Source organism: Triturus cristatus, chromosome 9 (assembly GCF_964204655.1).
Source record: "Triturus cristatus chromosome 9, aTriCri1.1, whole genome shotgun sequence".
NCBI classification, from domain to species: Eukaryota; Metazoa; Chordata; class Amphibia; order Caudata; family Salamandridae; genus Triturus; species Triturus cristatus.
In genome coordinates, this window is record NC_140592.1 from 1,090,977,436 (window position 1) to 1,090,992,102 (window position 14,667).

At 40.8% G+C, this 14,667-nt stretch overlaps 1 protein-coding gene across 4 annotated transcripts in view; it reads right to left on the reverse strand.

The window, feature by feature from the left end:
* FRMD6 (FERM domain containing 6) overlaps positions 1–14,667 on the reverse strand; it is a 1,098,768-nt gene that overhangs the window by 7,961 nt on the left and 1,076,140 nt on the right. For all 4 annotated transcript variants that reach the window (XM_085626961.1, XM_085626960.1, XM_085626962.1 and 1 more), the window contains 3 exons: positions 11,823–12,158; positions 8,872–9,003; positions 3,652–3,743 (listed from right to left, as the gene is read on the reverse strand). In XM_085626961.1, coding sequence (XP_085483087.1) covers positions 3,652–3,743; positions 8,872–9,003; positions 11,823–12,158 — 560 coding nt within the window. The remainder of the gene's footprint in view (positions 1–3,651; positions 3,744–8,871; positions 9,004–11,822; positions 12,159–14,667) is intronic.

The window sequence follows — 14,667 nt, forward strand, 5'->3', positions numbered from 1 at the left end:
ATTTACTTAACTTTGCCTTTTTTCGTTCAACCTGAATGTTATGACCTCTTCCTTACTTGCACTTTATTAGGGCGGGCCATCTCTTGCAATCCTTATTTATTGATTACTAATCCACCCAGTCCGAACAGACATTAGAACAAAGTACTGGAAAGTACATGGGAAAAGTAATTCCTTTTACACACAGTTCCAGACCACAGCTGCTCCCCTGCAATGCATTACTTTGGTCCATGCATCTGTCGCACCTGTAAACTTACTTTGCTAATCGCCTCTGGCACATGATTCCCTCATTTCCTTACACCGCATAAGACTTGGCCGTGCCCATAGCCTTCCCATCATACTCTCCAGTGTGCCACAACGCTATGTTTGACTGCATTCATTACCTGTGTCCTCTGCATAGACTGAGTCAGTGAAAAGAGGGAAAACTCTGATACTTTCTCCTCCCTCCCCTCCTGAAAACTTGCTTTTGAACTCAGAAGCCAGTGCCAGATGCCCTGATCTGCAGTGCTAAGGAAAGGGAGGCTGCATTTTGCTCCTGCTCCTTTGTCCATGCTCCTGTGTGTATGTGAAGCTCTGTCGATGTCTTCCCTTGTAGTGTGACTCAGAGGTGCCTGGTTGCGTGAGTAAACTGTTACCTGCCAGAGCTTGGGCTCCGCAGGCAAAGCTCGCAGCATCACCTTTCATGTGTCCATATTTTCTGGGGCCAGTGCTCCTCTCTACTTCCCTTCTCTGCCCTGCACTATAACCATAAGGAGATGATGGATGCAGCGCTGAAACCTTTCAGACACTCCCCCCGTCACAGATCTGGGTTGAATCCATCATCGTTCCTTGGGTCACTTTGACACCCCAGTTCAGACCCTGCCATATGCAAATCAGAGTTATTGATTCTTCCATGGAAGGGCCTGGGGGTAGACCAGTCCCATATCAGGGGAGGTATCCAGTCCATTGGCTTTTTGTAGGTCCATATAGAAATTGTCAGCATCATATTGTGGGAGAATTCGTCCCCACCATTACCACCATCACCAAAAACTAGTTGGCTCAGGTCAGAGTCCAAGCCGAAAACTTGTTGGAGCACTAGAGGGCGGCCCCTAGGCAAGGCGCTATCCCAGTCAGAATGAAGGGAGGTCAGCACTTAAGGAGTAAGCTTGAGTGCAGCTTTGGCCAAGGTAGAGAGAGATTTGCCTTGAGTATCAGTGCCGGCATTGACGCAGTATGAACCAGCATAGATCGAGGTGCGGGGTGTGGAGATGAAGCTGATCCCAAAGTGGGTTCAGGGCGCACAGCAGTATCGAGGGCGGACTTGCAGGCAGTAACCCCACTGGAGGCAGATCCATGCCAGAGGGACCCGGTAGGGTGCTAAAGATGCTCATCATGGCCTGCTAAAATGCTTCGAAGCTCAGATATCAGCTGTGGAATCGGCTCCTCAGTAAGGGTAACCGGGCGAGTCCAAGGGGCCCCTTGACATGCTTGAAACTTCTCAGAAGAGTGGTGAGGTTATGCGGCCTGCGTGGATATCTTGTGTTTCTTTTTGGATTTAGACTCAGAGGCTTGGATTGGGATAAAGACATGTTGCAGGACTAGCCTTAATAGCGGGGATGAGTCTCTGTTGTTAACTTTGAGCAGGAGCAGCTCTTACAAGACTTCCCTTGGTGCTTGACAATGTACATCTTGGACTCAAGATCACCTATGGGTGCATTAGGGCACACTCCTCACACAATTTGGGAGGTGTGGCTCGACCCCAAACATCAGAAACACACCTGGTAAGATCTGTCACCAACATTTACTTGCCACAGTCCCTGCGAAGTTTAAATCATATTGTTTTAGGAGGGGAAATATTCCCTTGCACAAGGGAAAGATAGTTTTTGAGGAAAAAACTTGTCAACAGACGAGAAAAATGAAGAGGCTAACTCCAGTTCAATGTACAATGGCACAGAAAGAGAGGAACTGACATCAGCATGCTCCGGTGGCACCTACAAGTGGTTCCAGTCATCATTTTTGGAACAGAACTGGAGTCGAAGCATAGCCGCTATCCTGACACCTCTTCCAGATCCAGTCTGGGGCCTCTGAATATTCTACAGGTGTGGAATCTGCAGTTCGAAGTATCCATCAGAAAGTTGATGTTAAGAGGCTGTGGAAGTTGCCCTCTGAGAGCCAGTGGTCTCTGAGTGCGCCAATAAACCGCTTGCAAACTATGAGTGCCTTCTCAAAATTTCACAGCCACAGGCTGATATCTTTTTCATGTCTCTTCTGGCCTTTCAGACCACTATGCACTCTAGCATGTTAGCAGACCCCCTCAGCTCTCTATCAATGTTTGTGTGTACTGCAAAACTGGTCTACGTCTCTCAAGCTGTCCTTATCAATATGAGACCTCAAGGAAACCTAGTGCTACTACTGCATGTAACGCAACTTGCAGGTATTTCAGAGACGTTTGCAATGATGCTACCTGTTCTATAAGTGGTGCACGTCTGAGCAAAGCTACCATGCTGAACCTAATAAGTGTGTGTGTGTGTGTATGTGCATGGGAAGCTTCTCCTCTCACTTTTTCGTATTCTGTGCCCGTGATGTGTACTATGGAAACGTGAACTGTGGCTGCCCATGTAGTAAACATGTCATGTGTGCCAGTGAATATTAGCAAAAACGTTTTACTATAAAAACGCCAACCCAATTAGCAATGTCAATGTATTTGACATCTTTTAAATGTAGAGGACGAAAGCCTCCACTAACCTGAAAACCACAAGTAGAAAGCATGCGTGTAAGCAGACTCTTCCCTCTCAAAGCCACTTACCTAGTCACCTGGCAATCTCTATACTACATGGAAAGACATAATGCTGAACTTTACAATTCAGTAAGCTAAGAAGGGGCTACCTTGGAAAAAAGCTGTGTGGCCTTTGGTGCAATCAAGTCACAATGCCAAAGACCTGATGGTGCACCTCCACCCTCTGCATTAGGTCTTTGATTCGAGAGCTGTGAAGAAAGACTGTTAGCCCACCGCAAGCCAACTACTTTGACCTCTTCTGTGAATACGGAGGAAAAGATGTAGGCTGGAAACATTTTAAAAGAGAAACCATCAAGATTAAATACTAGACTTCTTCATCTATGAGATCAAGCACCTCACTCCAAGCCAAGGACCACTGGATGCAGGTCCTACCCTAGTGGCATTGCTGGTTCTGCTGAAGGAGAGACACTGGCTGTTGGCTTGAATGGCATGGAGAGAAATAAAGGAAATCCCACAAAGGATGGCTCCTCTTGATTGGGGAACGGGTGATTAGCCATAAGGTTCTATTAGGAAAATCGAAGCATGCAGGTAACAACAGCAATGCAGTGACAGTGCCTTCTGACTGGCTTAGACAGAAATGGCCATGTGGTTGGTTTTTCTCTCAATAACAAATTTTAGCAAATTCTTTTAGCAGTACTCTCAAAAAGTTGGTCAACATAAGGATTCCACTTCTGCACTGCAGTACCAGGAATTCCATGAAAGGGCATGGTGGGGACATTTCTTCAGGTCACCGAAGAATGCCTCATACCCAAATACAACACACACATACATGGGGCTGGTCAATTAACCCTGGAACCTGGTGAACCTAACCCACACTCAAATGCAACAATTAACTGTGCAGTGCATTATTAGTATCTCTGAAAAAGTCTTTCAATTACCTGCGGTAGCGAATCTGTGCTTTGGCCACGTAGTTTCACAACAGTTTCAGAGGAACTGGAAGTGGATGAACCCATATCCTTCACTATTAACCCTGAAAGGGAGAAAATGCTTCTATTACTCAAAAAAAAAACTATTTGAGAAGAGAACAGTATACTAACTAAAGGAAAACTATATGGCATCTGGGGCAGAGCAGGTCATGCAAAGCAACCAGTCTATTTAAATGAATTGAATGAAATTAATATATAATTTAAGAGCAAGCTCAGTGTAATTTCCATAGATTCCATTATTTCATGATGATTAACATTCTGGCTCGCATGCTCTGTACATTTCTATTGAGTTCTTGGTTTAACATTTTTAGGCCAGCCTCCTGAGCTCTCTGACACTCAATTACACTATTACTTTTGATATTTCATGAATTGTATATTGTAGAACATGGTGGTTGTGCATTCAATAATTCTGTATTTGGAAACTGCTTGGCAGAAGTTAAATTAAGTTACAGAGGCCTGTGCCATTGTATTACTTTGGTTGATTTATTCTTCAAGTAAGAAAATTCGTTTTTTGTTCTATGTGTTTGTGTTTTGACTTGGGTGGGTGGCACTTAAGTGTGATTGCTGTGCGTCCTTTCTTTAGGAAACATTCTAGAAAGAGCCAGCACAGATGAGAGCCTGTGATGTCATCATAGAATTGTGTGCTGGCTTTGAAGGAATGTCTATGTCTGAGACAAATAGAACTGGGAGGGAGAACAGCAATTAGCTATTCCATCATGTCTCCTGAAGAGTCTTCTCTCAAGTAAAAAACAGGATAGTTCTTGCCTTAAAGCACTACGGCGACAGGCATAACCAGTCTATGAGGGGTCCCAAACTCCTGCATTCATGACCTGATGGGTAGAGTCAACCTTTGCAAATGTGTATGGCACCGCAGTGAGACGCAGACACTGAGGGTATAGGAGTACTGGTGAAACATCAAGATTATGTTTAAGTGGCACTAACTGACGGGGCAGAAGGGAAGGTGAGCTTAGTATCTCGGATAGTTTTAGGATGAGTTCTCACAGTGCCACTTTAAATCTTGCACTGGGGAAATGCTAGGGATTCTGTAACAAATACTTTTCATCCGAAGAGCGACTCAGATTTTGTCCTGAGGGATGCTTAAGTAAAGTAAGTAAAATGTACTCTGGAGTTCACTACAGTGAGGACTACCCAATGATGAACTTGACTTACACCTAAATAGGATGATTGAGAATACTGTCATCTTGCTGAATTATAGTGGGATTCATTCCTTGGTAATCAGTTTGCACTAGAGCCCTGCAAGGTTCTACATAAGACCTGTGGTGACAACAGAGCAGGACCCCCTTGAAACAACCGCCTCACGCCGCAACTATTCTGATCATATAGCAACATTTGCATCTGGGTACTGAACAGGAAATGCAGAGCGGTGTAAGGACGTTATCTGCAACAGTGTGAAAGCCAAAAAACACATGCAAGATAAGGAGCTGATCTCTTTTTTTTTTTTAACTATTGTAGACACCAAATTAAATGTAGGAGTGAAAAATTAGAACTTTGCAAATGAAACGTTCCAATCCTGACTCAAAGGATCCGGACTGGTGAAACTGGGATTTTGTAATGAGCACTTCGGGGTGCAGGTATTCTGCTGGTATGGTGCAATTACTGCATTTTTAAGTTGAAGGTGACAGGAGGGAAAGGGGCCTTGTGAGTACTTCTGGATGGACAGCTGAACAAATTTGTGTGTTTATGATTATTTATATTCCCACTGCATACAGTTTCAATCCTGCCAAGACATTCATATGTGCTTGCCCTAAAAGCAGGATTAGGTGCCTGGGTTTCCAGGCTAGAAATATTGAGGAGAAAACCTATATTTAATGGGCAGGAAGGGAAAATAATTCTCCACTGGAAAAAGCAAGGTTCCCCTGAGGTAATAATCAAACTATTTATATGTATAAAAGCACATTGGGGTTACATTATTGCAATCAAATGTTCACACCTCGTGGAAAATGTGCAGGAGCGAATTCAACGCAGTGCAGAACTTTGGAAAATCTATGAATGGCTCGACAGGCTTTAAAGGCGTTTTGACTAAACAGATCCTCAGCCGGAGCAAACACCTCTAGGAAAAGTTTGAAAAAAACTCTTGAACCTCAGTTCAGTAAATCTTGATAAGCCCAAACAACCGATTAGTGTTACAAACATAAAATGTGAAACAGGTTTATAAAAGCAGAAATTACTTTTCAATTTGGCAACAACACCCTTGATATGGAATCTACAACCATCAGATGGCTGCCTGCAGGATAGTGCACCTGCCAAAAAATGATATTCATCATGTAAATTCAGTCAGTTCAGTGGATACATTTACAGTATTCAGGTGCAGTAGAGTGATAGTGTTAATACCATACTTCAGTTTCACCGCAGTGTTCAATTTCACATCTTTTTCTGACCCTTTGAAATTGCTGTCATTTTTTTTTTTTTTTTTTAAATATATGACATTTTGTTTACCTAGAAAAATCCATATAGCTACAAGCAGCATATAGGTTTTGCTAAGATAGTATAAGAACAATATTTAATTAGACTATTCGATCTAAAATCACAATAACTTAATGCTCCAAGTGAAGTGAATAGATAAATAAAACAGCAGGCTCTAAGCTGAGAACAAATATCTCCAAGAATAAATACTTAAAGTCTTAGATCTCTTGGCAAACATGGGAATGTCAAAAACATTTGACACACAGCACAACTGTGCCAAATTCATTCAGCAAATAGAGTTTTACAAATTATGATCTGTTGTAATCACACATCTGTGAAAACATGTTTTCAAAGAATAGGACTAGAAATGTAATCATGTTTAAAAAATAGGACAGCAATGCAAACATGTACTCGCTGTGCATTCAGTCACAAGGAACTATTTGCTGATGTCTTGTTATGAGACTTTGGTGACCTTGTAACCTTGTAATATTACCTGTATGAGTGATGTTTAAACCACGGCCATACCACCTGGGGCCAACTCTAATGCGCTTCCATTAATGGCAACGCGTATCCTGCGCCATATTAAAGCTCACGTCTCCAGGGTCCTCAGGTGGCCAATAAGGTAGAGATTAGGCCAGGAGAAGAGGGAAATTGCTCAGGCCTTGCTACAGCACAATCATTTATTTCCATGGTGTATTAGAAACACATTTCTTGCTCTCTCTCACTGGACGAAGCCCCAGGGAAAGAGCTTTGAAATGCCAGATGTCCCGGCTAATGTCAACAAACCTCTCCTCAATGTATAATGACAGAAAATGTAACAGTTTGACTTTTTCCTACACTCTTTATTGATTGTTCAAATGGCAAAAATAATTGATCGGCTACTTGCATGCACCCCCCTACAAAGCCCATGAGAGATTACACCGGCTATTCATTTAATAGACCGACACTAAAAAACTGGAACCAGCTACTATTAGAGAGAAGTAAACCATCTAACAGCAAAGGAAGAGAATGTTAGCTCTAGCAAGAGCTATCACTCTTCTTTTTCTGATTTAAGGCTTGAGGTGGAAGTAATAAATAACTGAAAAATGACAATGTTAGATTGATGGGAAAGAGCTGCACCATGTGACCTTCTTCTGCTCTGGGTGAACCAACCCAAGAAAGAAACTGCTGTTAATACAACGTTCAAGTAGGACGGAGTATACGGAAATAATGTGATAACTTTAGGGAGACCAGTGTTGGTCCGTCACGAAAGTTAGGCTTGTTACAAAATGAAATTAAAATTATAACATTGGAATGTTGTGCATTCCATTAAAAACAATGGAGTGCTCCGAGCTTCTAATGGCCAGTAGAAGCCTGGAAAATTAACATTCCAATGTTTAACAAACGCCTCACGGAGCCCGTGAGGCCTTTGCTTTACAAATTAGAACATTCTGCCCTCCAGGGACAGAATGCTTTAATAGACTTCTGTAGTGGTCTCTACTGGCCATTAAAGGCTCGCTCCTTGTTAAAGGCCCTCGCGTTTTGCTGAGGCCTTTAAAGCTAGAGTGGGTTTTAATGAATGGTAGAGCCTGCTACGGTAGGCTCTAAGGCTAGATTCGAAAATCAATATTGAGAAAAGTTCATCTGCAATTGAACAGAAAATACAAATTTAAAAATGGGCTGTAGAAGGAAAACAGGAATCAAGAAAACAGATAACAAAGAAGACCGACAGCTATGAAACATGTCCCTCTAAAATATACAATATGCAAGGAATATATTTCAAATGACATCCTTGCATATGTCTCCTGACTCCCTTACATCCAATAGGTTTAGGAATAAGGGATTTTGATAAACTTGAGTCCTACTGCAGAAGAAGTAGGCTTCTTGCAAAAAAAGAGATTTCATTGGAGGAGAAAAATAGATGTTAAAAATCTTAAAAGCAGATACTCAAAATAGCTAATCCACATCTGCAAAAAACAAACAATGGCTTCCTCTCCTGATCCTGCTCTTTTCTTGTGTCATGACCTTTGTCTAAACCGCTTCACTTCTTGAACTTCACTAGTTACACTTGCGTCTTACTTAGTTTATACAATTTGTTTCTAAATGATTCTGTGCAAAGGCTATAGTGTTGAAAGGAACATAAAAATGGAAACTTTTGAGGTGTGAAAAAATAAAGGTAGCATCTTAACGTTAAAAAAGCTGATTCCATAAACATATAGTAGACCATACGAAACTGCAATTAATAACAACAGCAGTACGTAAATCCTTCTAAGCTACACAATTTGAAGTAAATAAAAATACTATATTTACATCATCCGAAAAACATAATCTATTACACTTCCTTTCATCCCTTTTGTAGTGAAACATCTAAAGCGGAACTCCAGATGGATTTATTATGAAAATTTCCATAGCTCATTCAATAACAAACTTGCCATGACAAGAAGTGATTATCCTGCCGCATCCTTACATATATGATAATTTAAGGGGGCAAATAACGTTGTGACCAGCACATTGGCAATTCTCGGAACTCTCACTGCAAGCCCAGGAGCCTCACCCAAGCACTGCCAAAGTAATTTCTAAATGTGACTGGGACTTAAAAAATGGGTCAACCTGCGCTAGTGAGGAGAGCTGGCATCGACCGTGCAATCGGATATGTGCTGTGTTGAACAAGGATGGTCTGACAGCCATGATATCAAACTGTACAGCATGATCATAATTGGGCTATGGCTTATTTTTGGAAGGGCCACAAATCTTTACACAACAGCTTACCAGAGTGCCCATTCATTTGACGTGATATCAGCATATCCTCTGTGATGTAGATACAGAGGTCTGGGCTAACATCTAAGGCCTCATCCGGCATCGAATCGAGGTCTGTGGGGTCGTCCACCAGCATTTCTATTTCTGAGGAAAAAGTGAAACAATGTTTAGTCAACTATTCAGCACTTCGAAAGCAACTCTGGAAATGATTTTCAAAATGGCATGAACGGCGGTAACATCTTACACTTTAACCACATCTATCTCATTTGTAGCAACAAAAGATCGTTGTATATTGTTTCAGAGCTGTACGTTTGGATGTGAAATACATGATGTGGGTCAATAGTAACCTTAGTAAAACAGTCTTTGAATCTTAAATCTATCTGCTCATTATGCACTACAGTAGCTTAAAGTGAACAAACTCAAAACTTGCAGGCCAGACAATCGCATTTGGGTGTGACTCTGCTTGATGTTTAGGTTTTTGAGATATTTTGGCTGTAACATTTATGCTGCTAAAATGTTTGCATAGATGCAGTCGGCAGTCAGTGGCCCAAGCACATGTATACCAAACGTTGGTCAATAGCATCTGATCCTACAGTGACTTTGACGTGGAGGACTCAAGTACATGTTCATGTTGTACATTTAAATGTTTGCATATATTAGGATCAACAGACGCCTGACAGGAAATATAATTGCTTCATTCACAAAGGGCCAATTCAAAAGGAATGTATGCACCTACCTGTAGGGCTGAGATTTACTACAAATGCAGGTTTATAACTATGTGGGCAAATTTCTGACTTTTACCAAGAAAGTTTTGTGAATCAGACTCAAAGATTGTTGTCTACTGCAACCTAAGCTCATTGAGGTAGGGAGGCATTACAAGGACAGATTTTTCATTAGCAGGATCTTCCACGACATGAATTTACATGAAAGACCTTCTGAATCCAGGTCTGATGCAGTTATTTCCTGGCCTCACATCACAGGATGTTCTAGTAAACAAAATGTTTTTGGGCTGTTTATAAATATAAAGAGACATCCTCTACCACTTAGCTAAGACTGCCTTTATAAACCAATAGTCAACATACATGACACAGTAGAGAAAGAGATCAGTGTAACCCAAACATATGAATACACTATGTTAGCCTTCTCATAAAAAACATTACACATTTATACAATTGTGAATCCACATCATATAACAGGCAAACACATTAAAATCCCAGATCTTATTTATACACCACAGTTTAGTATAGCTCGTGAGCCTCCTCATCTCTCCTCAGTACGGTTGAATCAAGCTTAATAGTTGTAGAAAGTGTAAGGACCGCTAATAGTTTTATACTGCATTTGCCATGCAGACATAATAACTAAAGGAAGCCTTCTGTGGATCAATCATTCACATTTATATTTTTAGAGTAATTTAGAATTAAAAAGACAAGGTTTGAATCATGGGAACAACTGCAATTTTCCTTAAAACATTTTAATTGGTGAAGTTCTTGTGTACTCTCTCGGTATCCCTGAAAGAGAATGTGTACCTGCCTTTTCTTTGTAGCAACACCTGCTGTGATTTTGGTAAATCATGACCTGAATGTGAAGGTGGAATGCATGTCATAAGCCTAGTGAAACTGGTCAGCCTGTAGCTATTTTTTGCCTTGCATATAGGTGGCTTTAGTAGAAAATGTATACTTTTATGATACCTTATTCTTAGAGGTTGGAGGGAGTATCACCTTGGCACTTACAACAGTTAGCTCACTACCCACAACTGAATCTCGACTACTTTGTTGTAATGCTGGTAATGGCAATAGCTGTGAGGTGGCAAACTTTTCAGTGGATTTAGGAGAGTATTATACATAATACATTTGTAAGTAATTATTCTGTCATTCCTAACTTACACTATATTGGAAATGTTGACAGAAACAATATTGCAAAATGGGCTAAAGTGATTCAGCGTACAGGATCTTAAAAAGATGGACATACAGGAACAACTTTTCAGCTGACATTATCTGATCAGCTAAGCTACTTGTAAAAAATAAAGTCCCTGCCTCCCAGACCTTGTCATCTGTAGGTCATGCAGAAGGAAGTCAAAGGACTCCATCAACTGAAGAAAGGGGTGGAACCGAGTGATGAAATATTCTGTGACAACTGCTTCTATAGGGAATGATCTGAGTTGAGAGGCAGGAGGGTATTCTAGTTAAGTGTCGCACTAGCTGTTTGATCGTTAGAGACACATGGATCCTTTTCCAGGTAAGAACTCTATCACTGCCATTGAATCCCAGAGAGCTCTTAAAGGGAAGCCCACTAACTAAGCTGTTTAATACCCCTTTAGCTCACAATGCCACATGCAGCTGAGTGTTCCTCAACATTAGCAATCTTTCTTGTTTTTATTGAGTGTACTTCAGCCACCTACAACAGAGGCACAATGGTCGGGTAAATTTCCATTCGGTGTTTGACAGAACAATGATGGATTGAATATGGAACAGCATAACAGCATAAAACATTTAGTACAAAGTTATGAGTCAGTAGTTAAATCTTTTTCGGTGAGGTAAAAAATAAAATCATACATTCCACACTATTTCATGTCAATGAACTTCCCTGTGGCAAATGACAACATTCTGGCTGAAATTGCATGGAAAGAAAAGAAAAAGTATGTGGTACAGAAACATTTTGTAAGTGAGTATAACCTGGACATGTTTGAGTTTTTTGTCATTGTCATAGCAAACTTAGCTTTGATTCTAACTTAAGTACCTATTTAAGTAATGAATTGTGTTAGGTTTTATTGGAGATTCAATTATACTGGAATATTAAATAAATTAGTGTTGTGTGCATGATTTTGTTATTCCGTTTACATCAGTGATTTCCCACCACAGTCAGCTCAAGAGATATCAGTGAACAGCTTGGAAGCTGGTAGAGAATGCATAAAACATGTGATGCTGAATTTAGGCATAGCTAGCAGGGCTCTCAAATGAGATTACCATCATCCTGCGAATCATCCTCCAGCCTGTCTTTCCCTCCACTTTCCACCCCCGAGGTGTGGGAGCTGCCATGACTGGTCATGGAGCTGCAGGTTTTCAGCTTGCGGTGTGCTGTCGTCCCGGAGAAGCTGTCCTCAGGCCCGAGGTCTCTTTGCTTGCTATCTGCCTCGATCCCTGAAGTGTGGGAGCTGCTGTGGCTCGCCGTGGAGTTTCGAGAGAGCCGTTTGTGAGGGAGGCTGCCTGCACTACTTCCACTTGCTCGAGATCGCTTTTCCAACTGGTCCATGTCTAGGTCCAGAGTGTCGCTGATGTAAGACTCCCGATACTGCTTCTTTTCTAAAATATGAAAATAAATAAGTGAATACAATATATTACACTCGCTAAAGAATATGATTTCAAACCAAACATCTTAGTTTTAAATTAAATATACACTCAACAGGAAAGTCCTCCATTGAGATTTGTGTTATATGACTTTAGTGCTAAAAATTGTGTCTCTCCCAATGCAACTGAATCATTTTCCCAGATCTCTTACTTTGCCCGTAGTGTATCCTAGCCAAGGACACTAGTAATGTGTGCATCATGTTACCATCAGAAATGAGTAAGTAAAAAAATTCCTAAACACTGAAACAATATTGCACTTTTGTGCTTGTCAATAGCGAATCATAACTGCATTTTAAGATGTTAATGCTTGCAAATAGATTGCTTTTATAGCCGATTCATTTTAAAAAGTTCGAGTTCTATGATTCAAAATAGTTTTCTGATCTGGCTTTGGCCAAATGAAGGTTAATTGTGCATTTTACAGGCTACCTCTACTGTGCTACATAACTAAATTTACAGTAAAAAAAAAACAAATGCATGGAACTTGGATTGGCAGTCCCAGAAACAATTACTTCATGCTGAAAATGGCTTACAGGCGATACAAACTCCAAGTATTCCTTCCTTGAAGAGGTAGAACACGCTGTTTAGGAACATAGAATGTTATTCAGGAACATAAACTTGCTCTTGCTATATGAATATCGAGGACAACAGTTCTTATTTATGCTTAGGATAACTCAAGTGAACACATCCTGCTGTAATATGGTAATAACGTTTTGTTTGTGGAAGTTGGCACTGAACCAGAGATCCTCTATGCACACCTGGAGCAGTTCATCTTCCATAGTAATGCCTGATCAGTAAAAATTTGATTTTAGCTTGGCAAGTTGTTTATGATATTAACCTATTTACAAAACCCCATGAACACCAAAAATCAGGTTACAGGAAAGTCAAACCACTACTCCTGATCATAATGAGAGTGAGGGTATAACAATCAAGGGACACTGGAGACACAATAAATGACCAACATACTGGGAAAGGTAAATAAAAACAACTTTCAAAAGAATGATGGAAGTTATGCGGAGCCCTCGTCTTTTGCACTGCCGAGACAAATTATGCAGACTTTGAAGAAATGAGACTCCCACTATCATCAAGACACATTAATCATTCATACATATTGATCTATGTTTGACTCAACATAAAAGGATTACAGTAACGTGCTATTTCTAGAGCTTCCAGATGTGTCAGAGAAGCTTGAACAACATCAGAATGTAATGACTCACATCAGGCAGAATTCATCTAATGCATGCCGGTGTCATCCATCCACTCTCCAACCTCCGCTCTAGTTGCAGAACTGTCTTATTCGTACATAAGTCTCCCCTGAAATCCACAGTCTCTAGTAAGGTCTACCAGGAATACAGTTCACATTGAAAATATTCATGTTAATCCCCCCAAAAAATAATAAGTGTGCTGCTGCATAATACACCGGATACATGTTCTAGTTACAAGTATCCTAATCATATCTAGCTATTCTGTGTAAAACATCTCATGTTTGAGGTGCTCCCTCTACAATAATACTCTCTATAAAGTGTACCTTGGACCGAGGTCCGTGTTTTATAAACTAAAAATAAAACATTAATTACATAGTATCTTTGTTGATTCCTTCACCACCTGTAGAGCTTCAGCTACTGTTTCGAGACCAAATGGCGGAAAAAAGAATCTGAAGACGGCAAGTACACACAGACGCTTTGGGGACGACTCTCTGATGTCACACAAGGATGGACATTGCACCAAATTGCTACAGTTAACGCCCACAGAAAACAAGCATTTGCAATGCAATAGGTCTCGCATTTACGTGAGTTTGACCTATTGGCATTGTAAATGACAATGCCTTTTATTTATGTTTTGGTTTTTAAAACATAAATAAAAGGCTTTGTCATTTACAATGGCAATAACTTAAACTCGCATAAATGCGAGACCTATTGCAATGTAAATGCTTGTTAAAATATTGAAGTCACGACTCAAAACGCAAGCCACACCTGTAAGCTTTGCCAATCCTTGTTCAATCCGGTGCCAATGTACCATGGCAGGGCTTGTGGGTCATGGCCTATATTGCCCACTCTGGGAGCATGTGGGGGCAGTGTTCTGAATTCACCATAGTAGATTAAGAAGATTTAGCCACATTCTCGGGTATGTGGCATTGGTGTAGCCAAGGCTTATGTAAACACTTGCTATAAATAAGAGATACCTGTTTCGGTGCCTCCTTTAATAGTTTGAGGTGAACAAATCTGGACTTTGTAACATGCATTTCCTGTGGAATCTTGGTTAACTGGTTGTCTAAAATAAGTCCGAGACCTCTTAATTGTTTGAGCTGGGACAGGACACTGGCCATGAAATCAGATCAGAGGGGATGTTTTCAGAGTTCCTCTCTCAACCCAAACACTATTAACTCAATTTTACAAACGTTTTATAGTCTATGGCACCTGTCATACAGCAGTAGGGATATCCGTCGTGTTTGTGATAGAGTAATCCA